Source organism: Martes martes (assembly GCF_963455335.1).
Source record: "Martes martes genome assembly, chromosome: 5".
NCBI lineage: Eukaryota > Metazoa > Chordata > Mammalia > Carnivora > Mustelidae > Martes > Martes martes.
Window position 1 is genome coordinate 17,856,215 of NC_137892.1, and position 24,954 is coordinate 17,881,168.

The window sequence follows — 24,954 nt, forward strand, 5'->3', positions numbered from 1 at the left end:
TGTTAATGTCAATGTTAAATGACAAGTTAGCATTAAGTGTAATCCAAAAGAAATATGACTCAAACCAGACAGCTTCCTGTGGAGCGTGTTGTCCCAGTCCAGCTGGTTTTTTGGTGTTAACTTTGTTGCTTTGGATTTGTTTACTGTCTCCACAAGGAGCAGGGATGAAAACTCTTAAGTTAGCCGAGGCACAAACCAAAATCCTTCTGGCAAGAGTGGCTGAGTGATGGTGCTGACCTCCCAGAGTTCTGGGGCCACCAAGGAAGTCAGTTTGGAGGGTGTGCGGGAGACACTCCAGCAGTATAGAACCTGGGGTGAGGGGCATGTACTAACTCACCTCAACTCATTAAAGCATGAAAAACAAAACAAAAGAGAAAAAACTGGATCAGCAATCGAAGGAGGAGAATTCTCCAGGTGAGGTCCAGAATCCTTCCCTCTTCATTCCTCTGGGTCTCTAATTTCCATGGCTGGTCCCTAGCCTTCATGGTGGGTGAGTTACATCTGTAAATTCTGGAAAGTGTACAAATAAGGATGAAAGAGAAATGACAAAGAGATGGGCATTGATTTTTTTTTTTTTTAGAAACTTATGCTCTTTTTGGTTATGCTTTGTCTGCATTTAAGATGTGTGAAACTTCAAAGGCAATGTGATTTACAACACTGATGTTTTATTTGGCCTTCCAGTTGGATAGAAGTGCTGGGAAAGCAGCTGCTTGTCAGATGTGTTAATCAGGTGTGACAGCATGAGGCCTATTTTCCAGGCGGGAAAGCAAGCTGCACTACAGAGGTGCACAGGGGTGCGTCTCTACCGACATCTTTCAAGCCAGGAGCACTGGGCTTGGGGGGCTCCCTCAAGAGTCGCTGGGCTGCTTCCCGGAAGCCTTCACTTTCTTTCCCCCCTTGAACTCTAGAGCCTGCTTCTACACACCTGCAGCATCCCACAGGCTCCAGACCAACGAGCTGCACGTGAGGCTGGGTGAAGAGGGCGGCTGGCTGAGACACCTCTGGAGGGACTGATGGTTCTTTTGACGGTTCGCCACCGCTGAGGAGGACACAGTGGGAGGAATGCAGGGTAGACGCCAGGTGGGTCTGCCTTAGGGGGCAACGCGGGGAGCGGCAGTAGGGCGCCACTTGGAGGAGCAGGGGTGGGCCCCCTGAGGACAGGTGGATGGAGGCCCCAAGCTGGGAGTGAAACGGGGGGCGGGGGTAGAAGAATTTAAACTTACACGTGGGACTGTCGGTGGTGTGGACTGGCCGCCGTCGCCGTTGGCCCCACCCAGCCAATCACTGACAGTCCTCGGGCAGAACCAAAGCTGCTTTCCCCCCTGGGCTTGCTTGAATTTCTCTCCGTGCCCTGCGGCTTTTCCTCTCCTCCATCCTTTAGCTCCCACTTCTGTTTCCTGTACCCTCAGGTTCCCTCACCCTCTGTGAAGTGTCCGTGCGTCAGCGGCGTCACCTGGAAACCGGGGACAACAAGGTTACGTACCTCCCGGGGTTGTTAGGCTCCTTTGAGGCGGACCCCTAAAACAGGACCGGACACCGTCAGCACAGAGCATGCACCTGGCGCGGTGATTACCACCGCTACGGTCTTCCCTGAGAGTACTTTTCCCTGGCCTGACTTCCACCATATATTTCCAGCTCATGCCTGCTTGCACTTTTTAATATTTCATGTGTGGTTGCGTGGCCTTCTTGCCTTTCGTTGCCTTTTAACCGGTCACGCTGGTTAAGTTCTTTGAAGGAATGCTCCAAAGACATCCACCACCTTCTAATACCACAGACCTAGAGGCCTGGACTGTATTGGTTGAAGTGAACGGGTCAAGAATTAGAAAAGACAAGAGTACGTGTAAAACTATAAAAAAGTATTCAAACATAAATGCACGTGCGTTCCAAAGACAGATGACTGAAGTACACAAATTCACTGAAACTGTTTTAGATAAGGAGGAAAAAACTAACGCCCTTTCAGTGTTTCCGCCCGGTTTCGAACCGGGGACCTTTCGCGTGTTAGGCGAACGTGATAACCACTACACTACGGAAACAGACAGACGTGCATTCCTTTCATGAGTCTAATAAGACTCATAGTCATGAGCACTGCCAGGGTCTCTACCCAACCCTGGAGGCAGAGCTCTTGGAACCATTCCACGTGGGCCCCGGTAATATTGCCTAACTGCCGAGCTCCACCGATTAGTAGATCCGGAAACCAGTCACATTCAGCAACTCAAAACAGAGAATGAAAGAAAGCAGGCGTCGCAGCAAGGAAGGTAGATGCGGCTTTGGAGGTTTGAGACTACATAATTCTCTCCATTTTGTCTCTTTTCTCTAGTGAGACAACTCGAGGGTTTAAGTTTTCACCCATTTTGAGCTGGATTGACACTAACGATCTAAAGGATTAAGGAAATGGTAAATACATTCAAAGAATATGAGCTTTGAATATATTTTGTCAAAATGTAGATATAAATTAGCCAAAAATAAAATTAGTTTTACATATGTTTCAGAAATGATTGTTTCTTCTAAATTAGGTGGAATTATCTATTAAAAATAAAAAGGATATTGAAATATCAAATTCTAAGTCAATGTTATTTAAATAAAACTGAAAATTTAAAATTTGAAATGTAATTAAATCTTTTAAGTATTTTCTAAAAATAAAACTAATCAATTCTAGCATTGAATGTCCATAATTGGGATGAGGCTTAACGCATGGTGTATGTAGATCTCTATATCTGCAAATGTAAGATTATTATTGATGATTTAATATTGCAAAATGGGTTTTTGGTCACCTATGCTGATTCTGGAAGACCTGTAGAGACAGGAATTGGAATGGAGGCAGAGTTCTGCTGAGTCGGGATCCTTGAGCGTCTTCAATTTGTAAGTCCCTATCCACCAAACCACTGGGCAGGAGGTCCTCTTGCATGAGTCTAGTTCTCTCATCAAGATCACCAGGGGCCTGCAGGTGGCCCAATTCATAGAGGCCTTACCACATTCCTTTACTAGACCGTGTATGGAATTTGACTCTACAGATCTGTTCCTCTTTTGTTTTGTACATCTTGACTCCCTTGGCCTCAGTGGAAGCTTCATTGCTAGCTTTACTCCTGTTCTGACTCCTCCATCTGTCTACTCAAGACTATCTCCCTGGAGAGTCACACTGCGACTGACAGCTTGACCCAACCTCTACCCCACCCATCTGTGGCTCCGGCAAAGACAGCTCTCCCCAAGCTTCAGATCCATGTGTCTTGGACATGTTTTGACATGTCCAACCTGTTCAAAACTGAACTCCTTACTTCTCTCTCACCCCCCACCCCACTCCTTAGTGTTAGAAGGTGGAGAGCCAGTATTGTATCCTCTAGAGTGAGAAGGCATGTTAAGAGGGAAAAAATAAAGCAAGCCACTCCATATCGCTTATGGAGAGTTTCATTCAGGGTAACTTACTGATAGGGACTATGGGTGGGGACAAACCATCCAGGCGGTGCTGGGCCATTCTCCACAGCTATTCTCTGTGCAGTCCAGACCTTAGTCCCTAGATTTTATGGAATGAGGAATATGGTGGTGAGGTCACAGGGTAGTTATCTAAAGTGGCGCCATCTGTACATCAAAGGAACTCTACTAGTTACCTAGAGTGGTGCCTTCTGTGTGCCACTTTAGGAAGATCAGAACAAGCCTTCCCAAATTCTGTGTCATGGCATTAATTAACCTCCACGGGCCTGGAACATGTAGTGGGAGGGAGGTCATTGCCCTGGCTTGAAGAGGATGGAGCGCCAAAAGGGGGGTCAGTGTTGGCCGTACTCCTGCCCTCAGACTTTGATTTCTGTTACTAAACCATCTAAAGCAGAACCCAAGGAGCCCCCTCTCCTGCCCAGGTATAAGCCATGCACCTAGCTCCTTCACCCACTTCTCCCATCTGACTGCTGCCTCCCCACTGCTGTGCTAACTGCTTCCTGTCTAGACCATGACTGTGTACCTCCAGTTCCTCTCTCACTCCCGTCACACCTTCTGGTCACTGTTCCTGAAGGATTTACCTTCTGAAAGGTAAATCAGAGAGAGTCCTTCTGCCTCCATGGCCACCTTTGCCAAGGAGGAGAAAGACCAAAACTCCTACTTTCCTTGTGTTTGCTGAATGTCTGAACTGATCAGCGTTTGCCTCTTTTGTGCTAAGAGCAGAGGATCACTTACCATGTGGAGGCCAAGAAAAACAAGGCTGTACCCACCTCGAGTCTAGCCCTGACATAAGTACAGCCATCTTGACAAAGCAAAAGCTGGCACCTTGCACCCCCTCTCCACCCGCTCCCCTCCCCTCGGTAGTATGTGTGACATTCCTCAGGCACCCCTGGCTGCCCTAAAAGAAAAACAAATAGTTAACTTGCAGAGATCACAATCCTGCAAGACAGGAGTCTCCTTTGGTTTACAAATGTCCTAGACATTTACAACAAAGAAGCTATCTTAACAATAATGTCGCCCTCCCCACCATAAAACTAAAGGAGGTTGAGGCAGAAGGAAATGTAAATAAAGTTAAATTTCTTCTAAGCCTAAATCTCACTAACAAGGACACTTGATAGGAGAAATGTGAAACTTTATCTCTAAACCTACAAGATAGTGTCAGCAATCATTCCCAAGCATATGACCCACTGATACACATCTAAAGGGTCTCATGAGAAGATTTTTATTACTGGTAATGAATAACCTTTTCCCCAGACAATAGCTAGTCCCTCAAGGTCCTGGAGACCTTGCTTCCAAAATTCCTTAGAGACTTACATCATCCATAACCCCCTTTGTCCTCACCCACCGCTAAGTCCGCCTCTACTCTTCCTTTTAAAAACTCTGACTGTAATCTGGCTCCGGGTCCAAGTCCCTACTTCGCTGTGTACGGTATACTTAGGCCCAAGCTTAAGCTTGTCAAATAAACCCTCGTGTGATTGCATTGGTGCTTGGCTCCTTGGTGGTCTCTCCGACGGGAAAACTCAGGCATAACAACCAGAGGGATTCCCATTTGGGCCTGGCTGGAGGGGCAACCGTGGAAGCAGTGGAGGGGAAAGAGAAGCAGGAATTGTAGCAAAAAGCTCCAGCGGGGATGCCCCTAGCTTGCTGGGAGATGGCAACGGTATGCCTGTCCGCTTTGGCTTCCCCTTAATGAAAGCCAGGATCTTTTACGATGTTTTCCATTTCCAGGGAAGAAGGTTTAAAAAAAAAATTAAAACCCCGAAACTACAATTTGCAAATGAATCCACAAATACTTGTCCAAGAGAAAATGTCAAAGTTGAAACTCCTGGGGCACAAGCTTATTTAGACCCATTAATTCCAAGCTAAGACCATACAGTAACCGTAAGTTTCCCATGAGCCAGGTAGGACTGTACAAGCAAATCCACCTATTTTACAAACTTTAACCAATTCCTGTCCAGACTGCCCTTATACATTATCAGGCTAAACTTCCCCTAATTCCCGTCTTCGACACAGGATTCTCAAGACTGACGGCGATTCAGCCCTCTGCTTAGCAAGTCCAGCAAATCAGCTTTGCGTGCCCGATAGACTTCTCCTGCGGTCTAACGGGCATCCAGGGAGACTTGTACATACAGAAACCAGAAAACGGGCTGAATTTGCAGGACTGAAAAAGCAGTTCAACTGAAGTTAAGGAAGAATTTTCTGAAGAGACCAGTAAACTGACGATGTTCATGCTAGGGTTTTCCAAAATAAAGGATATTTTTACATGCCTCTCTGTGTAGGGGCAACATTTCCCAACGGATGGACCCTTAAAAAGAGGAGTGCGCTGAAGAGGAGGGCCTCCCATCAGGAAGGGCACTCTTGTCTCCCCGGAAAAAAGACCCCGCGGCGCGGCGAGAGCGCGAGAGTGCTCAGCCTCTCTGTCACCCAGTAAAGTGGTCGCGAATCGGGCGGCCGTTGGGTCCCCCGCAGCCTCCGGGAGCCCCGCCGCACCCCGCGGACACCATACAGCCAGTACGGTCCACAGAAGGGGCCCCACCCGCGTTGATCGTGGGCGGGAGGATTTCAGCGAGCGGAATGGTGGCCAAAGGAGCAGGCCCTCGGGGGGAACTTATCCGCGGGCAGCACCGACCCCGCCTTGCTGCCTAAGCCAGCGGGGGCCCGAGAGCTGGCAGCAGACTCTTGTTGGGTACCGGCAGCCACCTGCCTAGTTCCCGCGTGCCCCGCCAGGGGGCCGAGTTCCACTCGCTGCCGTCTGGAGAGAACTTCGTTTCGGGACTTTGCTTCAAAAGTTCTTTTTCCCCTTCTCAAAACAACCTGCGCCCAACGTGGGGCTCGAACCCACGACCCTGAGATTAAGAGTCTCATGCTCTACCGACTGAGCTAGCCGGGCACATGTATACGCCTTCTGTTCTATCCCAGAAGACTGAAATGCCCATGCAGGGAGGAGGCAAATATGGAGGACCTACTGTGTGTCCGACCGTCCTCCTGACTAGGGTGGAGGAGCCGAAGATAAGGCTGCCCCAACCCGGGAGGGGACGCTCTGCGCACGCTTGCGGGGGAAGAGCGAGAGATCAGCGGAGGAGCGAGCCTCCCTTTACATTGGAGCATTTATGGAGGGCGCGCTCCGCGCTGTCCCGTTTTACTGCCTGTCTCCAACAAGAAAAAGAGGGAGACGTGCACACGTCCTTTCCTCTGCGTGACCCTAGCCCTCCCCTCCTGGGGGTGCAGGAGGGGCGCGAAGTGACCGCAGACCAAAAGTTGTTTCCGCCCGGTTTCGAACCGGGGACCTTTCGCGTGTGAGGCGAACGTGATAACCACTACACTACGGAAACCGACGTCAACGTGCTCTGGGAAACACCTCCCTGAAGCTACACAGGGTCGGGAGTGACCGGGTTGGGTGAAGCCGAGGCTCCGAGCAGCGGGCGTTCCCTGCGCCGGCGGCCGAGCTATGTTCGGGGCTCGCGGCCACACTTTTCCGGGGACGGCCTCGTCTGGTTGCTCACCCACGAGCACTGCTGGTTCGGGCGTGTTCGGCCACCCTTCTGAGGAAGCGGGCGTCCCCCGGGCGCGTCCCCCGGGCGCGTCCCCCGGGCGCGTCCCCCGGGCGCGTCCCCCGGGCGCGTCCCCCGGGCGCGTCCCCCGGGCGCGTCCCCCGGGCGCGTCCCCCGGGCGCGTCCCCCGGGCGCGTCCCCCGGGCGCGTCCCCCGGGCGCGTCCCCACGGGCGGCAAAGCGCCTTCAGGACCGGGTGAGTAGCGCGCGCGCCCAGTCCGGGCATCCTGCGGCGGCGGCCGGCGCTCCCCCGGAAGTCGGCCCGCGAAGGACGCTCCTGTCACTGCCCCTGCAGGCTTCCCTGTCTTGTTTCATTAAAGGAGAAATTCTTCAGAAGCCTCGGGTATTGTTTCGGTCGCCCCAAAGATGTATTTGACGGAGACGCCCTGCGTCCCAAAGCGTCACCTGTAGTCACACGGTCCCGCAGCCTGGATGGGAGCCTCCCGGATAAACTGAGCACCGCAAACCCGGTTTGACGCCCTGCTCTCGGGCTGGGCCGCGCGCGCGCACACTTGAAGGCAGTGTGGGCACGGGGCGTGCGTGGCGCCCAGCGCCGAGCTTCATCGAATGAACCGACGGCCCCGAACTCACCCAGCGTGTGCTCAGCAACCTGCTAACCGCTTTGAAATGACGGTGACTCTAATTTCACAAAACCCTCTGACAGGGACGCTTGCCCTTACTTTACATGAGCAAACGCAGGACGACAAAGTTACCAAATACACCCGACACCCCGTCCCGTGTTGCAGACGGTAGCATGGTTCTACACTTCTCAGCACCTCGCCCTCCACACCTCACGACACATCCTGAAGAGGATTCCCTTCCTACAACTAAAGAGCGTTCCACTGTGTGAATGTTCATGTCATGATTTCGCTCCTCCTCTACGGAGGAGCAGTTGGACGACTCGTCTGAACGATACGGCAGCGAGCGCACGGCCGTTCCTCAAACGCGTGTGGAAACGCCCACTGTGGTGGGGGAGGACGGGCAAGGACTCCGGTCCCGCCCCGAGCCGTCTCCGAGGAACTCTGAGTTCCCAAACAACCAAGTACGCGGCCTAGAAGGGCCGGAAGTACTTGAGGATGCTCAACGGGACCCGCCCCTCCGCTTCCGGAATCGGCTGTGGGGAGTCCCTGGTGCAGTCCTCCGTGTTCGGTTAGTAGGATGGCGCCGGGCCGACGTGGTCACGGCACCGAGAGCGGACGGCCGCTAAGCGCTTCCGCCGTTCCCCGAAGTTTACCCCCCATTGGCGGGGGATGGGGGAGGCCAGTTCTTCCAGGTCGTCCGCGTTCCCTCCTCCTTCATATTACAGAGACGTGGGCCTCCATCGTTCTAGCCCTCCCGCCCTGTTCCCGTGTGCCTGCTAGAGCGTCTCCTCGCCGTTTCCTGTCGCCCAGGGGCCCGGGAGGAAAGAAGGGGGCGTAGCGCTACCGCGGAGGGAATCGCGAGCTTAGGAGACTCGCAGACACCGGAAGTGTTGGAAGGAAGGCCGGAAGTGAGGGGGCGGAGCCAGGAAGTGAGGAGGGGCGGGGGTTTATGAGGAGGCCAAGGGAGCGTTGGGACAGATTTGCACTCAGGGCCACCTGAGGGACTTGGCTGTAGCTCTCAGCTCTGTCCCCTCCACTCGCAGAGACACGGTTGTCGTCTAGGAGTAGGGAACTCTGTGTGGAGGGGTGGGTTGTCGGGAGGACCTTCCTCTGTCTGCGCTTGAGGCGAGGTGTGGAGAGGCGGGGTGGGGGTGGGGCCGGGTCGTCAGGGCGTCTGAGAGGGAAGACCCCCGCCCCCCGCCCCCCCCACCGCCCATCTACACTGGCTGACTGGACACTAAGATGGCTGCCGTTGCCATGGCACCCAACCCTGTGCAGACCCTTCAGGAGGAGGCGGTGTGCGCCATCTGCCTCGATTACTTCACGGACCCCGTGTCCATCGGCTGCGGGCACAACTTCTGCCGAGTGTGTGTAACCCAGTTGTGGGGAGGGGAGGATGAGGAGGACAGAGACGAGTTGGACCGGGAGGAGGAAGAGGAGGACGGAGAGGAGGAGGAAGTGGAGGCTGTGGGGGCCGGTGGGGGGTGGGACACCCCCATGCGGGATGAAGACTATGAGGGCGACATGGAGGAGGAGGTCGAGGAGGAAGAGGAGGGTGTGTTCTGGACCAGTGGCATGGGAGGGTCCAACTGGGACAACATGGACTACGTGTGGGAGGAGGAGGACGAGGAGGAAGATTTGGACTACTACTTGGGGGACATGGAGGAGGACCTGAGAGGGGAGGATGAGGAGGACGAGGAGGAAGTGCTGGAGGAGGACGAGGAAGAGGAGCTAGACCCCGTCACCCCACTGCCCCCGCCTCCAGCCCCTCGGAGGTGCTTCACCTGCCCCCAGTGCCGAAAGAGCTTTCCCAGGCGGAGTTTCCGCCCCAACCTGCAGCTGGCCAACATGGTCCAGGTGATTCGGCAGATGCACCCAACTCCTGGTCGAGGGAGCCGTGGGAGCGAGCAGGGCATTTGTCCCAAACACCAGGAAGCCCTGAAGCTCTTCTGCGAGGTGGATGAAGAGGCCATCTGTGTGGTGTGCCGAGAATCCAGGAGCCACAAACAGCACAGCGTGGTGCCATTGGAGGAGGTGGTGCAGGAGTATAAGGTGAGAGAAGTAGAGGATGGGAGTTTAGTGGGGGTGGAGAGGAAGTAAGAGGAGTTGGGAAAAGGAAACATGTCCCCTCCTAACCCCAGAACTTCATGCCCTGGTGCGCTGATTCTCCTTTTCTCAGCACTTAACTGGCCTCAAGGTGGGTTAGACTGAGAAGGATCCTGCACACAGACAAAGCAGAACAGTGAAGAAGACCAGGAAGATTGGCTTCCTCAAAAGAAATTGGGCAAAGCCTGGGTGATAGCATATCATTGGGTTGCATCTCTTAGGGAAAGCACTCCTGTTTCCCACTTCCAGAGTCTATTAAGTGTAGGAGTGCAGGTGACAGGCTCCTTTTCCTCTGGGTGAGTCTTCACTCTGTCCTTGACTCAGACCCCTAGAGTTGGGAAGGACTTGGGGCCTCAAGGAAAAAGAAAGTGCCTTAAGGAGCAGGAATGTGGAAATGATTACTAGTGTCATACCCAGATACTCTGCACTTGCCGTTTCATGCGTTTCTCACCTACCCCCTGATAGGACTTGTTTCTCCTCACGGACTTTTGCTGGATCTGCATCAGTCTAATGTACTGACTAGAACTTACCTTTCCTGAGAACGCAGGGAAAAGGGAGACGCTTCTAAGTCAGAAGATCGGGCTCTGCACTTGCGAATATTCACTCAGGCATCTCTGAAAGTTTTGGAACTCTAATTTCTCCAGGATTAAAAGTTAATTTTTATGGAACACTTAACTTATGATGTACACCAGGCACTGTATTAAGCACTTTTCATGGACTGTCTCATTTAAAACTCAAAACAATCGTGTAAGTTTGATATAGTTTCTATCCCTGTTTTACAGGTTAAGAAACAGATTTAAGTAATATACACACAGGGCTACACAGTTACTAATAAGTGATGGACTTGGTTATGATCCCCCTCCCCTGTGCCTGTGCCCCTGCATACTGTTAACTGTCACCACCATTTAGATGTCTTGTTAGTTTGACTTTCCTGACATGTGACTTCTTGGAGTCTGATTCTAGTTTGGTTAATACTTTGCACCGTACTTCTGGCCTTCAGTCTTTTGGGATATAAATGAAGATCTGTCTATGAGACAGCCAGCACAATAGCACTACTTAGTGAAAGCTGGGATGGGTTTGAAATAGTGGGACCAGGAGGAAGAGAGGGTAACTCCCATGTGTGGAACTTTTTTGTGTTATGACCCATGTTTTCGTATCTTCTCACACAGTAACCTCATTTAGGTAATCTTATCATTACCCTAATTTTAGAGTAACCAGTCTAGAACTTCTCAGCTATGAGTAGTACAGCTAAGACAAACCTAACATCCTTTCATGACAAGTAACTGTTTCTTCCACGCAGTGATTGTCCCAGTTACTGGGGGAGTTTTCAAAAGTACAGTGGGCCCTACCACTCAAGATTCTGAGTCAGAGACAGGGAGAATATCAGAATATCTTTAAGAAAGCCCAGTGTAGCATGGGAATCACTGCATTGGTAACATCACCTGTCTTTTAAACCCTGCATTATTGGGGAAAGTTGTGATCTCCTTTTGTCCTTTTTTACCTCTTTTTTTGGGGGGGGCTCCTAGTTAACCATACACATCAACGGACAGTCAGTTTGTTAACTGAATCTTGGGGTGGACTATTCATGGGCGTTCCACGCCTTCTCCACCCTCCTCCTACAAGACTCTTCTGAAGAGCTTCTGAAACTGGATTTTAATTTGTGTTAGCCACATCTGTTGTATGCCAGCCCAGTAGGGTTCTGCAGTTTGAGGAGGCCATATAGATGCAAATAATCTGCCATTAACTGATCAGCAAATGTAAATACGTAAGTTTTATTATATAGAACTAAATTGAGTGATTCCTTTTCTAACTTACAGGCTATGTTATGGGCAGATAGTTAATCAGTTAATCTTTTCAAATATGTACATTAACTAGCACTAGCTTGAAACAGTGTTGTTTTTTAGAAGTATTTCTTTATTGAATAGGTAATAATACAAATGATGTTTAAATAAAGCTCCTAAAAAGTTGAAAGCCCTTGATAATTTTTCTTAAATAGTACTCTGTTTGGATTTGTGCTTATGAATTTTTTGTCAGTTTTCCAGTATTTAGGAAAAATATTAAATGAGAAATTTAAGCATCATAAATTCTGAATAGAGTTGGAGAAAAGTAGAAAGTAGTATGAAAAGACAATTTTTTGTAGTTCATGCTGCTTTCATGTTAGTGATTGCTTATAATATTTTTAATGTAGTTTTTTCTACAACCACTTATCCTGTGCAACAACTGCCTTTTGTACTCTGGGTCAGTAACCTCTTTAGTTCAAGGGTCATTATCAGGTTGTCATTGGCAGCTTAGACATAGGTAGAGAATACTACATAACAGTTACTGATCTTTGGTACATGCCAGACTGTGTGAAGCATACTGTCCATTAGGTAGATTCTGTTATTACCAATTCCTGTGTAAGGTGAGGAAACTTGAAGTGTAGCTTGCATCAGGTCACTTGGATACATTCAGGTTTAGATTGGAGTCTAGACTTAAGCTCTTCTGCCCTGTACTGCCTCTCAAGGAAAGGAGAGAGAAAGGCAGAAGTAGTAGGAGACATTGAAAAGGGAAGAAAACAGGTTGGGCCCATCTCTGGTCTCTAACAGTCTTTTAAAGAAAAAGATTCGGTTACAGATGATTGGAACATAGAGCTCAATGCATATTACCTGTGAAGATTAAAACCATAGGAAGAGAGGGTTTTTGTAAGATTTTTTTTTAAGATTTTATTTATTTGATATATATAGAGAGATCACAAGTAGATAGAGAGGCAGGCAGAGAGAGAGGGGGAAGCAGGCTCCCCGCTGAGCAGAGAGCCCGATGTAGGGCTCGATTCCAGGACCCTGAGATCATGACCTGAGCCAAAGGCAGAGGCTTAACCCACTGAGCCACTCAGGCGCCCCTTGTTTTTCACTTAGTAAGTGAGTGGGAGACAAATGGACAGAGAGGCATAGAAATCAGACCCCAGGAGCCCCTGTGTCTTGGGGGAAGCATACTTAAAAATCATTACAGTGCCTCAGAAGTATTATAAAGGTTGTATTCATGTTCTTTGGGGTGACAGGAAGTGGGGGCAGGGAGGATCTGGACCATGGTCGGGTAGCTGGGTTTTAAAGGAAAAATGCCTTGGGCCAAATGGAGAAAGGCAATCCCAGGTAGAGGGAGCAGCACGGATAAAGATACAGAATTACATTCAGGAAAAGACAGGTAGTTTTATGTGGCTGAAACTAAGAGTCTGTATTAGAAAGGGCTAAGTATAGGAAAGGACGCTAGAAACGTAGAGGCAATGAGGGCCTCATATTTTGCAGATAGTGGAGAACCACTGAAGGATCTTTAGGACAGGAACAAAATCGTCAGAGAAGTTTTTAGAGATGAAAGTTACAAGGAAGATTGCTAACGAGGGGGAAGGGACCATAGGCAGGAACACCATACAGGAGGACTTCATGTGATGAGGGCTTCAAGCCAGGTCCACCCCAACTCTGAGTATGGAGCTCTGTAGTCCTCAGGATCCTACTTTTAGAGAACACACCCAGGGCTTCTGTACATGGGTACAGGCAGAGTATTGGAGGCATTTGTCATCTGAAGAGAAGAAAGGGGAAGAAGGGAGTATGATGCTTATTTGGTACCTGTGGTGGGGATCAGGCTTTGGGCCCCAGTGCACTGCAGGGAGGATGGGGCAGATGGGCACTGAAAGCAGGTGCCTCTCCCATCCCAGGCCTCTAACCTCCCTTTCCTATTCCCTCAGGCCAAACTGCAGGGGCACGTGGAACCACTGAGGAAGCACCTAGAGGCTGTGCAGAAGATGAAGGCCAAGGAGGAGAGGCGGGTGACAGAGCTGAAGGTGGGTGAATGTCCTTGATAGGGCTGACTGGCTCTGTAATCAGGGCAGGGAAGATGGGCTGCCTACGCTCTAAAGTGGTGACTAGATTCCCTGAAGAGGGGCAGCGGAGGCCTGGGAGAGAAGTAGACACATTCTCAGGATCTGGAAGAGAGAGGGGCTTTGGATGGTAGAGAGCGTGTTTGTTCCTATGTTCCAGAATGGAGTGGTAGCAGGCATGGTGAGGAGAGGTTGGGTCCCTGGCCCAGGGCTGCGAAGCAGGCTTACCACTCAGACACCTCGCTCCAGGCCCAGTCCCCAGCACACCAGATAGCACAGAGGGCAGAAGTGAGCAAGGAAAATCCATGTAACAGCCATCAGAGAAGTTCCCAGTTCCTGGGAATTGTACAGTTCCCAGGACAGATGGCAGAGCAGCCCTGAGCAGGAGAGGGGGGACCAGGGTGTTTAATGGAGGATAGGAATTTGTGACTGTTAGCATGGCAGAGACTGAGTCTTTTCTAGTCCAGTGTTTCTCAGCTGTTTCTCATGATTGATCACCCCTCCCCAAAGAGTATTTTTAGATATTTTTTCCCCTAATATCAATCCCTCACCCCCAACTCCGTACCTGTTTTTGTAAGGTCAGCAAGCACTGAGAACGACTTGGCACTGAGCTTTGGAGACCAAGCCTCTTCCCTCATCTCTTCCGTGCCTACTGCCCTGGCCAGTGAGGGGTCTTGCCACTTCCCAGGGCTTGTGCTTATTTTTTGCACCTACATATTAGGAACTGTGCTGCGGGCAACTGCCAGGGACCAAGTGGTGGAATCTGAGTCTGGGAGTCACGGAGTCCTCTTGCCTCTAGTCAGATACTCAGATTGTGACTTCTGGAGTCCTGGGTTACAGAGAGATGATGTCAGGATCTGAGTGTCTCTGGGACAGAGGGTAAAACTGACTTCCTTCACTCACTTGGTCAGTCAGAACTTCCTTTCCCCTCTCTGGCCTGTTATACTATGTCCCAAGAATGTCTCTAGCTGATGGGTGGAAAGCATGCCCTTATCTGGGAGTCCCCAGCCCAGGCAAATGGGATGAGAGTGAGCAGAAGTTTTCTGTCATTACATTTAGAAGTACCTACACCATGATGCCCATGATTTTGCCTCTTGGCTGTTAAAATGTAAAATATTATTTGGCCGTTTATAGGAAAAGTTTGCTAGACTCCTGATCTAGAAGGATTAGGTGACTTTTCTCAGGTCATTCGTAGTATAGTCAAGATCCTAACTTGACATCTTGATTCCTGTATTCATTCATTTCAAAAAGTTCTTACTAAGTACCTACTTTGTGGTTGGTGCTCTTCTAGGGTCTGAGGACCTTGTGGTAAACAGAGATTATGCAGTGGTGGAAAAGGATGTTAAAAGATACTTCAATGTAAACATAACATTTTAAATTAAGATTAATGCCATGATATACAATGATACTTATGGGGGTGGTCCTGATTTAGATCTGGAGGGGAGGGAGGGCTTCTCTCTAGGAATATCTTTAAGTTTAGACCAGAAGGGTGAATGAAGTTAGTTAGCCAGGGTGGAGATAAGTTGCAGACAGAAATTGTTGAGTTTGAGACCAGTGTGCTGGGGGTGTGGGAGTGGTGCCCGGTAAGGCTGGGAGGTGGGGAAGGGGACAGGGACCTCTTTCCATTTGGGATGTAGGGCTCCGTTACCTTGGTTGAGGGGCAGCAGTTGCAAAATTGGAAGTTTATGTTTCTGTGTGTTGAGGTGGTATCCACCATCCCCTTTGCATCATCCCAGAGCCAGATGAAGTCAGAGCTGGCAGCTGTGGCCTCGGAGTTCGGGCGGCTGACACGGTTTCTGGCTGAAGAGCAGGCAGGGTTGGAGCGGCGCCTCCGAGAGATGCATGAAGCCCAGCTAGGGCGTGCAGGAGCAGCAGCCAGCCGCCTGGCAGAGCAGGCTGCCCAGCTGAGCCGCCTGCTGGCTGAGGCCCAGGAGCGGAGCCAGCAGGGGGGCCTGCGGCTGCTCCAGGTGAGCAGTGTCCCCTTCCTTATCACCCCTTCTCCCCCAAACCCCTGTTTGCTCTGTCAGGCAGTGCTTACCAAACATCTGTTCAGAGCTGCCTCTCTCCTCATTGAGAGGACCCCACAATGATTTACCCTAAGACCAAAAGGTTTTTTGAGGCTGGGGACAGAGTTAATGCCAAATATGGTGTGCGTGTGATTATACCCAGTGAAAAGAAAGAAGATTCAATTGTAGAATGAAGGTTTTAAAGGAGAGTTGAGGAAAGAGTTTTTGACAGAGATATCCTGAAAAAGATTCACAAGTCATGTTGTGAAAATTCTTTTATTGGGGTTGAAAATTCCGTTACTGGTCTCGTAACAGGATGAGATGAATTAGGTGTGCTGAGGCATAGGGATGATTGAGATAGACATAAGCTTATTGAGGGCCTTGAGGATGGTTTTTCTTACTCCCTGTTCAAGTTCAGTCCTTTCTCTGGCTGGAATCAGATTGGGAGAAAGGAGCTGTCTCTGTGCAGCTGACTCTCTCTTTGTCTCTTTTTCCCTCTCCCTCTTTTTGTTTCTGTTATTCCCAGGACATCAAGGAGACTTTCAATAGGTGTGTTGCCACCCTTTTCCTCTGTGACCCAGTGGCATCTGGTTCCCCATCCCTACCTCTCTTGGATATCCCGCTCCTTTCCTTCCTTCCCCAGGACCCGAGTTTCTGCCTCCTGGACCCTCCTCTCCTTTCCCTCAGCTTTTGCTCTTCCCTCTGGGGAATATCATGGTCCCACCCCCTGCCCGGTCCCCTTCCTCCAGGTGTGAAGAGGTACAGCTGCAGCCCCCAGAGGTCTGGTCCCCTGACCCGTGTCAACCCCATAGCCATGACTTCTTGACAGATGCCATCGTGAGGAAAATGAGCCGGATGTTCTGTCAGGCTGCCCGAGGTAGGGAGGTCACTTCTACGACCTTCCTTTGCCTTTCCCTTTACAAACCTGAGATTGGGTTCTGATTGGGCTCTGAGCTGGGGGGAAGATTGGGGCCCCAGGCTGGGGGAGATTGGGGCTGAAGTGGAGCAGGATACAGGTAGGCTGCTTGGGGCCTCAAGCCAAGAGCAGCTTTTATCCTAGACCAGGTAGGTGGTGGTGGTGGGGGAGGAGGGGTGGATAGCAAGAACAGCCAGGGCCAGAGGTTAGACCTGTCCAGTGTCCTGGAAACAAGAACGGAAACAAGAAGTGGAGGCCGTAGAAACTCAAGTCTGGCTTTTAGGATGGGGTGGAGTGAGGACACCTGGAAGCCTGGGAGGGAGGGAGGCAAGGGGTGGACAGCAGGAAAGGCTGAATCTTAGAGTTGGCTACTGATGGGGAAAAGTTGTTCTTTTGTTCAGTTGTTCTGGCGTATTTGTCCTCTCCCCCCACCCCCACCCCGCCCCAAGTGGACCTGACGCTGGACCCTGACACGGCTCACCCGGCTCTGATGCTGTCCCCTGACCGCCGGGGGGTCCGCCTGGCAGAGCGGCGGCAGGAGGTTGCTGACCATTCCAAGCGCTTCTCAGCCGACTGCTGCGTATTGGGGGCCCAAGGCTTCCGCTCTGGCCGGCACTACTGGGAGGTAGAGGTGGGCGGGCGGCGGGGCTGGGCGGTGGGCGCTGCCCGTGAATCGACCCATCATAAGGAGAAGGTGGGCTCTGGGGGGTCCTCTGCGGGCAGCGGGGATGCCAGCTCCTCACGCCATCACCATCGCCGCCGCCGGCTCCACCTACCCCAACAGCCCCTGCTCCAGAGGGAAGTGTGGTGTGTGGGCACCAACGGGAAACGCTACCAGGCACAGAGCTCAACGGAGCAGACACTGCTGAGCCCAAGTGAGAAACCACGGCGCTTTGGCGTGTACCTGGACTATGAGGCTGGGCGCCTGGGCTTCTACAATGCGGAGACTCTAGCCCACGTGCATACCTTCTCAGCTGCTTTCCTGGGCGAGCGTGTCTTCCCTTTCTTTCGGGTGCTCTCCAAGGGCACCCGTATTAAGCTCTGCCCTTGATTAGCCTGCCACCCGCAGGGGCCCCTCTGGTTAGCACTTGGGGGGCGGGTGGTGGTGGAGGGTGGCCCATTAAGTTTGGGGGCTCAAAGGCTCCTTCCACTGTTTGTTGCTTCCTGCTCCCCTTTGACCCAGGCCCGCTTCTCCCTCTAGGAGCCTAAAGAACCCTCCTGGCCTGCAGCTCAGCCTTCTCTCACCTGCAATGTCTGTCCAACAGGTCTGCATGGGTCCCTGATGAGAACAGCTGCCTGGTTTTCCTTCCCTCTATCCACCCAGGGGTCTGAGTTTGAGTAGGGGATGAGGGGAGATTTAACTCCATTACTTAACTTCCCTTTCCCTGCCCCTGCTCTTCTACCTTGTCAGTTCCCAGGCTGGGGGTACTTGGGCAAGACACAGATCTGCCCCCATTCCATTTTCTGATGCAAATTTTAGCTAAGGGATTTGGAAGCTTTTTTTGGGGAGGCAGGTTGGGTGAAAGGGTAGAGCTGGGTAATAAATGTCTACTCTCCAGGGGAAGTAGGAGGGATTCTGAACTCCTTCCATCCCCAATTTCTACCTCCATAGACTGGCCAGAATTTAGCTTGAGAGCTCTGGAATGGTTGACATGATTGAAACTATATACCATTGTATCACCCAATAAATTATTTTCTCCCCCTTCCTTTTTTCCAGCACTCAAACTAGGAGTAAAGCTCACCCCACCCAACCCCTCCAGGTCTTTTCACTGCCAGGCTCCTTTCCCCTTTGCTCAATGGAGTTCCTTGTGTCAGTTTCCAGCCTCTTCATGTCTTTAGTTCTCTCCATTTGGTGAGCCTTGACCAGGAGCCTGGGGACAGGGGTTTGGATCCCCAGAAGAGCCTTGGGTATAATCTATTTTTCTAGTAACCCCTTGCCTTCTGTCATTTGTCAGCTTTTGTCCTCTACTTTGATGGCAGAGGTCAATTTATGTTCCTGGGGAAAAGGGAAGATGGGTTGTGTTGTGGAAATAAAAAGTTTATTTGCTTCTTTTGTGGAGTCCTTTCCTTTAGATGAGCAAAACCAGGATTAGACAATCTCCACAGTAAGCCAGTTCTTCTGTGATGCTAAACAACTGAGGACTGATTATACCTTCACATGTTAACCTGCCTTTTGCGCTGGTCACCAGTTGTGATCTTATTCCCAGATTGTGGTACTCTCCCCCAGCCCCATTTGAATGACCTACAGTATTTTTTTTAATTGAAACTCTTTTTAGGATGTACTTGAGATTGTTTCCTGCTTTATGTAGATCACTGCTTTGAGGCTTTAAGACTATGGTTTTTCCAAGAATCTTCACATTTTCATAATCTCTGTGTCATTTTATCTAGTTGAAATACCATAAAAGCCGGAGAAGTCTCATTACTATTATGAGTTGATAGAAAAGGAAATGAAAAATCTGTACAGGCTACATCAACATGTTCCATGTTACTCCTTCACCATTTGAGAAAAAAGCCTGCTGTGACTCTATTTACAAATACCTGCAGACCACTCTACAATTTTTAATGTCCAACAATGGAAAGAGTAAAAATGGTTAAGCAGCAGTTCTTCTCATGAGAGCTTTTTCATCATAGATGAAGGATACAAAAAGACCCAACCTGACTGCCTATCCTAACCTGAGGCGTTTCAGAGTATCTTCTTTTATCATACTGCTTTGAGCAATGACAAAATGCCTATTTGTTCAATTATTTCTTACGTGTTAGAAGCTAGAACTGAGGTTTTACTAATCCTGAAGAACATTTTCTCCAGACTTAAGGGAGGCCTAGAGGATGTATACCTTAAACACAGGATATTGTGATACAGCGTAGCATTACAAAGTAGTTTTTTTGCTTATCAGAGAGAGACACTTTCTAAAAGTCAGAAAACCATGTTTTATTCCTAAAGCTCTGCGGTACGTATTTCTAACGGGTGCCGATGGTCACCTGCCACACACGCACCAGGTTGTCCGTGTAGCCAGCAAACAAAGTCTGCAAGGGAGAAAGGATAGCAACCGGTCATGTCAGAGCCACAGAACTCTACATTTCTAACAATAAGGATGGCCTTTCTTTTAAGATTCCTAGTCTTCTAACCACCAGGTTGTAAGGAGTCATACTTTTGTAAAATGGTTAAGTCATCCAAGGTGTTAACTGAAGGCAGGTAATCACTGACTGCTAGATCAATTTACCTTCTAATATGGGAACATGTACTCTTCACTGACACAGCTAATCTGGTCCTCCCAAATCACCCTGGCAAATTTCGTCATTTTACCTTATGTCAAAGATACAGCAAGGACATAAAGGGAGAGAGAAACGGTAGAAACCAGGTCACTTAGGGAGAGACCTACTTACCTGGCCATCAGCAGACCAGGCCAGAGAGGTACACTGAGGTGGCTCTGCCTTGCTGCTCGTACTGATAACTTCTTGCTTTAGTTCATCTACAATGATCTTGCCTTCCAAGTCCTGAGGAAGAGGAAAAAAATTCCGGATAAGAACAGACTCTACTACAGGCATCTCTGGGTACCGGGCAGGGGGGAAGAGGCTGAGGATGTTGCTGAACAGCCTAAAAATGCAGAGGACTGCCTCTCTTCCTCCCCTCCAGAACAACCTAGACCATCGTGTCATTTATGCTGAGACTGAATAAGCTATAATTTGCCATCCCCTTTAGCAGGCAAGTATCTGCTACCACTGTAAATTCCAATCACGGGAAGCTGTTAACTTGCTTTTCCCACATCTCCACTGAGAGCCCCACGGTTCAAGAAGCTTGAATCCCATCCGTGACAAATCAGGAACTCACAACACTGCTAGGGCTCAGAGAGTACAGCCAGGTGCTCAGCCTTAACTGTAGCCCACACTCACCCAGATCTTGATGCTGGGGCCCGTGGCAGCACAGAGCCAGTATCGGTTAGGACTGAAGCACAAGGCATTGATGATGTCACCACCATCGAGTGTATAGAGGTGCTTGCCTTCGTTGAGATCCCACAGCATGGCCTGGCCATCCTGGGAAGAGAAGGGAGTGACCAAACCAGTATGCAACCTATTGCAGATGTTAATCTCAATGGTCTCAAAATTCCGTCCCTCCCCCCAACAAATGTCCCCAAAGCTAATGATTCAAAAACCAGTCTTTACTTGAGTGCCTTTCCTTTAATCCAGGAAACCTCACCAACCCTGCAACATCCTGACAACTTCTAAGTAAATCACTACAATTAGTTCTGAAAACTGAAACCTCCTAATCAATAGCTTCAAGAAATCAGCTTTACTGAAAACAATCTTTTTGTTTCAAAGAGTATACCTTATTTATGTCATTTCTAGAAAGCAATCTTAAGAAATACTTATTCATGGATTACTATCTCATTATTCTAAGTATTCTTTCTAAAACACTGTCCCCCACTGAGTAGTAACTCCCATTTCCTGAATACCTTCCCTCCAGAAGCGCAGAGGGATCCATCTGGAGAAACAGTTACAGTGTTCAGGTATCCTGTGTGGCCGATGTGATTGGTTTTCAGCTTGCAGTTTGCCAAGTTCCATACCTAGGTTTGGGACACTGGGGGTTAACAGGTGAAGACACTGGCTCTGAATCCACTGGGGTCAGGAGAGCTCAAGACAAAAAGGCATGGCACCTTATTTAAAAGCGCTCAAGGACAGGGTGGCCATTTTTCATTCTATCAGTAACAAAAAGGTTCAAAGAATCTGGATCACCCAAGGACAATTAAGATTAAAAAAGACTGGGCGCCTGGGTGGCTCAGTGGGTTGAGCCTCTGCCTTCGGCTCGGGTCATGATCTCAGGGTCCTGGGATCAAGTCCCACATCGGGCTCTCTGCTTGGCAGATAGCCTGCTTCTCCTCTCTCTCTCTGCCTACTTGTGATCTCGCTCTGTCAAATAAATAATAAATAAAATCTTTAAAAAAAAAAGATTAACAAATGTTCTGTGTTGCTTTATGAGGGACACTGGGCTTAATTAGCTACCTCAGAGCAAGGTATCTAGAACTAATGACCTGTACTTAGAAGACAGCAATAGGAAAAGCCAACTGAAGGACAAAGCTTTCAAAGTTAGAGCCTATGACCACCTGGGAGGCAGTGGGAGCACACTGTGGCTGGTAAAGGCCCTACACCCTGTTTCCACGCTCACCTTGACCAGCTTGTCCCAGCCACAGGAGACAATAATGGGATTGCTGCTATTGGGTGAGAATCGGACACAAGATACCCACTCCGAATGGCTCTCATCCTGCAAAGGACAGAAAAGAAATCAGGAGAAACTGTCCTGTCCCTCTGAAACCAGAACGCCACCACCCCCCCTTCCCTCACTTACATGGAAAGTATTCATACCCCCAGAACCCAAACCTTAATATTAACAAAACCCCTTAAGAGTCCAGGCCAGGTTTGAAATCACCACATACTGCGAAGGTTAAGAGGAGAGAATCTTCAACATGTGCTCTCTGCATGTGCCTTCACGGTTACCTGGACAGTATATTTGCATACACCCAGAGTATTCCACAGCTTGATAGTTTTATCTCGGGAGCCAGAAACAATTTGCCGGTTGTCGGAGGAGAAGGCCACACTCAGCACATCCTTGGTATGTCCTACAAATCTGCGTGTGGTGGTACCCCTGAGGAGGAGGACTTGGTCAGTCTCTAAATGCCACAAACATCCACGTCACACTGTTTCCCTGGCCTTGTTCCTGTCTCACTGGGGCTGCCATTAATCACATGATCCTGGACATGGGTCTGATCACAACAGGCCAGAGCATCCCTTCAGAATTGCAGGACATGTCCTCACTCCCACGTGGGGATTGGCTGACAATGTCATCTGTCATCACTGGGATCCTCCATTATGCCTGACCACCCAAAGACTGAACTCCCAAGCTAACCAGCTTCAAACACTCGCCTACTCCCAACCACAGTGTGTGGCAAAACTGCTCAACCAGCCCACTCCTAACAATTCTGCCTAATTAATTAAAAGTAGCAAGGATGGAAACCTATCAACCCCAAACAGCTTCTCTAGGTACTCTCTTGCCTCACAGTTCCCACAGTGAACCTCACTGTCCCTTGGAAACCACCTCCCAACAGCATCTACCTCATTTCTGCTCAGCTTTTCCCCATTGCCCCGGAGTTAAATGAGCAGCTACTTGCGTTGTGAGATCCCAGAGACGAAGGGTTCCATCCCAGGAGCCGGAGAGGGCAAACTGGCCATCTGAGGAAATGACCACATCACTAACAAAGTGGGAATGACCCCGAAGAGCACGCTGAGGGATGCCATAGTTAGTTTCATCCCTGGTCAGCTTCCACATGATGATGGTCTTATCTAGGGAAGGTTAAGAGAGAAACCCAGTGAGGAATCCCATAGACACTTCCTGATAATCCAGGATCCCTCAAGGTCATTGCTGCACTCAAAAGAGAACAAATTAAAGACACCCAAGGGCGGAGGAGAACCACAGGCTGAGAGCTGTTATTAGTCAACGGCAAGCGATTGGCTATTTAGAAAGGAGTCAAGTAGAACTAAGTAATGCCACAAAAATTAAACTCAGGGGTGCAGAACTTGAGCCGACTATGGATGCCCTCTTCTAATATTCAGATCAACTCACCATCTCTTTTGAGTCAGCTCTGAGGTCTGAACCATGAACACTGCCGCCTGGGTATGGGAAGACGAACTATGGGATTCCTACAACTGCTGCTGGAAAGCTGCCTTACACGCTATGGGACTGGTTGCTTTCACTGAAACGTGTTAGGCTCAGTAAGCTTTCCAATTTAGCGCCAAACATTATCCTGGCCCCAGACTGCTTTTATAGTGGGCGGCGGGGCAAACAAAAGACACGAGAAACCTCCAAATGCTGCCAAATTCGGAAAATGAAAAAACCGAGGGCGCGGGGTCGGGGGTGGAAGGCACGGGCCAGCAAGGAGATTGGAATCACGACGTTTCCGTGGAGTCCATCCACTACCCACCACGCACAGGGCCGGGCGGAAGCTCAGAAACAGCCTCTGGATCTCAGCACAGGCACTCAGATGGCATGTTGGGATCATCACCGCCCCGCCCGACCCCGTAGGCTCCTGTGCACGCTCAGCCACACCTGCGAGAAGGTGGGCAAGAAAGAAAACCTAACCCTGCAATCCTCCTGCCAGCCACGAGCTGATAGACCTCCATCTCGGCCAAGTGGGATATCTCACGGGCTTGTCCGGCCTGAGGCCTAGGGCCGGGTCCGCATACCGCAACGCACACCCGGACCGAGTTTTCCAAGCAGCCAACTCGCGCGCCACTGACAACGCCAGGCGACGCGCGCAACCCCCCTATCCCTCAATCCTCTGCCCCGCACCTTAGTTCGTACCTCGAGAGGCGGACAGTATCATGTCCGGGAACTGGGGAGTCGTGGCGATCTGAGTCACCCAGCCGTTGTGGCCCTTGAGGGTGCCACGAAGTGTCATCTGCTCAGTCATGTTGGTGGCGAGTGCGGGTGTCGCCGAGGCGACAAGGATGGAACTGGATAGTTCAGAGAGACTAGCAGCCCGGCCGCTCCCGCCGCGGCCCTGCAGAAGAAAAGGGAGAAAAGGCCCCCGCCGGAACCGGAAATACCCGCCCGTTCGAACAAAAATGGCGGCCCCCGTCGTTCACTTCTGCTTAAGATGGCGGCGCCACGTAGGGTAAAGGGCGAGTTGAAATGACAAAACTTCATGGTCCCCTCTGCGACGCAACATAGTTTGGCAGGGCTATACAAAAACATGCTGAAACCAACTCCACCAAGTGTTTAAAAAGGCCCTCAAACGTCCACTGGGGTATGGTGCGTAAGAAGCGGAAGAGCCGAAGTGCACTGCACGTTCCCGGAAGGATCGCCCCGCGCCTTCACTGCCCCCACGTGGCGCAGCGCGAGCACCGCCCTTTCCGCTTGCTGCTCGCCTTCATTTCGAGGTGAGAACTGCGAAGAAGGGTAAGCAATATGAAAAATGTGGCGCTCGGTTTTTTTAAAGTGCACTGCTCAGGTGAACTGTTAAACCCTGACAGGTTTTCATCGCAGAGGGCAGCTGCTCCCTCAGGAGGTTTTTGCTCCGAGGAAATTGGCTAAGCCACTCCCTGACCGGAAGGAGTTAGTGCAGGCGGAGGTTCAGGCACGAATGGGTTACGGAGCGGAAAACCGGGGAAGAACGAAAAATTGGCTTTTGGGCTCCTTGTCGGCCACCCAGCTCTCGCCGGGGCAGGAGTGCGGAGAGCCGTCGCAGAAACAAAAAGGAGAGGAAAGGCCTCCGGGCTCTGACTTCTGGGGACTCCGGTGGAAAGCCGGCTTTGAGCCGCACCACCTCACAGAAAGGTCGGCGTGTCTGGGGGTCCAGGCGTATCCCCTCAGACTGGGAAGCAGTGGAACATGGCTCCCAGGCTGCTTACCGGCCTCCCATATAACCGCATGGTACGTGAATATGTGGTGCCTCCCACTACCGCACATCCTTGCTGTTAAGAGACGATGCTGGCAGACGGCGCCCTTGTCACAAAAATTTTTTAAGGGG

At 50.4% G+C, this 24,954-nt stretch overlaps 2 protein-coding genes across 8 annotated transcripts; one reads left to right on the forward strand and one right to left on the reverse strand.

Annotated features, from left to right (window-relative positions):
- The first annotated feature begins 8,101 nt into the window (after positions 1–8,101).
- TRIM41 (tripartite motif containing 41) lies at positions 8,102–18,487 on the forward strand. 7 transcript variants are annotated; one of them, XR_013966816.1, is made up of 8 exons: positions 8,102–9,609; positions 13,382–13,477; positions 15,217–15,480; positions 16,046–16,068; positions 16,269–16,396; positions 16,885–17,310; positions 17,637–17,700; positions 18,153–18,487. XR_013966816.1 is itself a non-coding variant. In XM_080803473.1 (7 exons), exons 1-7 carry the CDS (start codon positions 8,800–8,802, stop codon positions 17,642–17,644), a joined length of 1,755 nt encoding a protein of 584 aa, XP_080659599.1. In that variant the 5' UTR covers positions 8,102–8,799; the 3' UTR covers positions 17,645–18,487. The 7 variants fall into 7 exon arrangements, 4 of the variants coding, with proteins under 4 accessions (XP_080659599.1, XP_080659597.1, XP_080659598.1 ...); XR_013966817.1 differs by having other exon boundaries at positions 15,250–15,480; XR_013966815.1 differs by having other exon boundaries at positions 16,885–17,700.
- Positions 18,488–19,339: 852 nt separating this feature from the next.
- On the reverse strand, positions 19,340–24,303 carry RACK1 (receptor for activated C kinase 1). Its single transcript, XM_080803504.1, has 8 exons — positions 23,787–24,303; positions 22,597–22,768; positions 21,926–22,073; positions 21,597–21,692; positions 20,887–20,997; positions 20,327–20,467; positions 19,820–19,930; positions 19,340–19,459 (listed from the first exon to the last, which is right to left on the reverse strand). Exons 1-8 carry the CDS (start codon positions 23,893–23,895, stop codon positions 19,394–19,396), a joined length of 954 nt encoding a protein of 317 aa, XP_080659630.1. The 5' UTR covers positions 23,896–24,303; the 3' UTR covers positions 19,340–19,393.
- Between the last annotated feature and the right edge of the window lie 651 nt (positions 24,304–24,954).

Coding starts and splice junctions, on each gene's coding strand:
- TRIM41 (XM_080803471.1), top strand. CDS start 8,800: ATGGCTGCCGTTGCCATGGCACCCAACCCTGTGCAGACCCTTCAGGAG. Junction 9,610..13,381: donor AGGTGGTGCAGGAGTATAAG/GTGAGAGAAGTA, acceptor CTATTCCCTCAG/GCCAAACTGCAGGGGCACGT. Junction 13,478..15,216: donor GGCGGGTGACAGAGCTGAAG/GTGGGTGAATGT, acceptor CTGTGTGTTGAG/GTGGTATCCACCATCCCCTT.
- RACK1 (XM_080803504.1), bottom strand. CDS start 23,895: ATGACTGAGCAGATGACACTTCGTGGCACCCTCAAGGGCCACAACGGC. Junction 22,074..22,596: donor CGTCTCTGGGATCTCACAAC/GCAAGTAGCTGC, acceptor CCTCCTCCTCAG/GGGTACCACCACACGCAGAT. Junction 21,693..21,925: donor TATGCAAATATACTGTCCAG/GTAACCGTGAAG, acceptor TGTCCTTTGCAG/GATGAGAGCCATTCGGAGTG.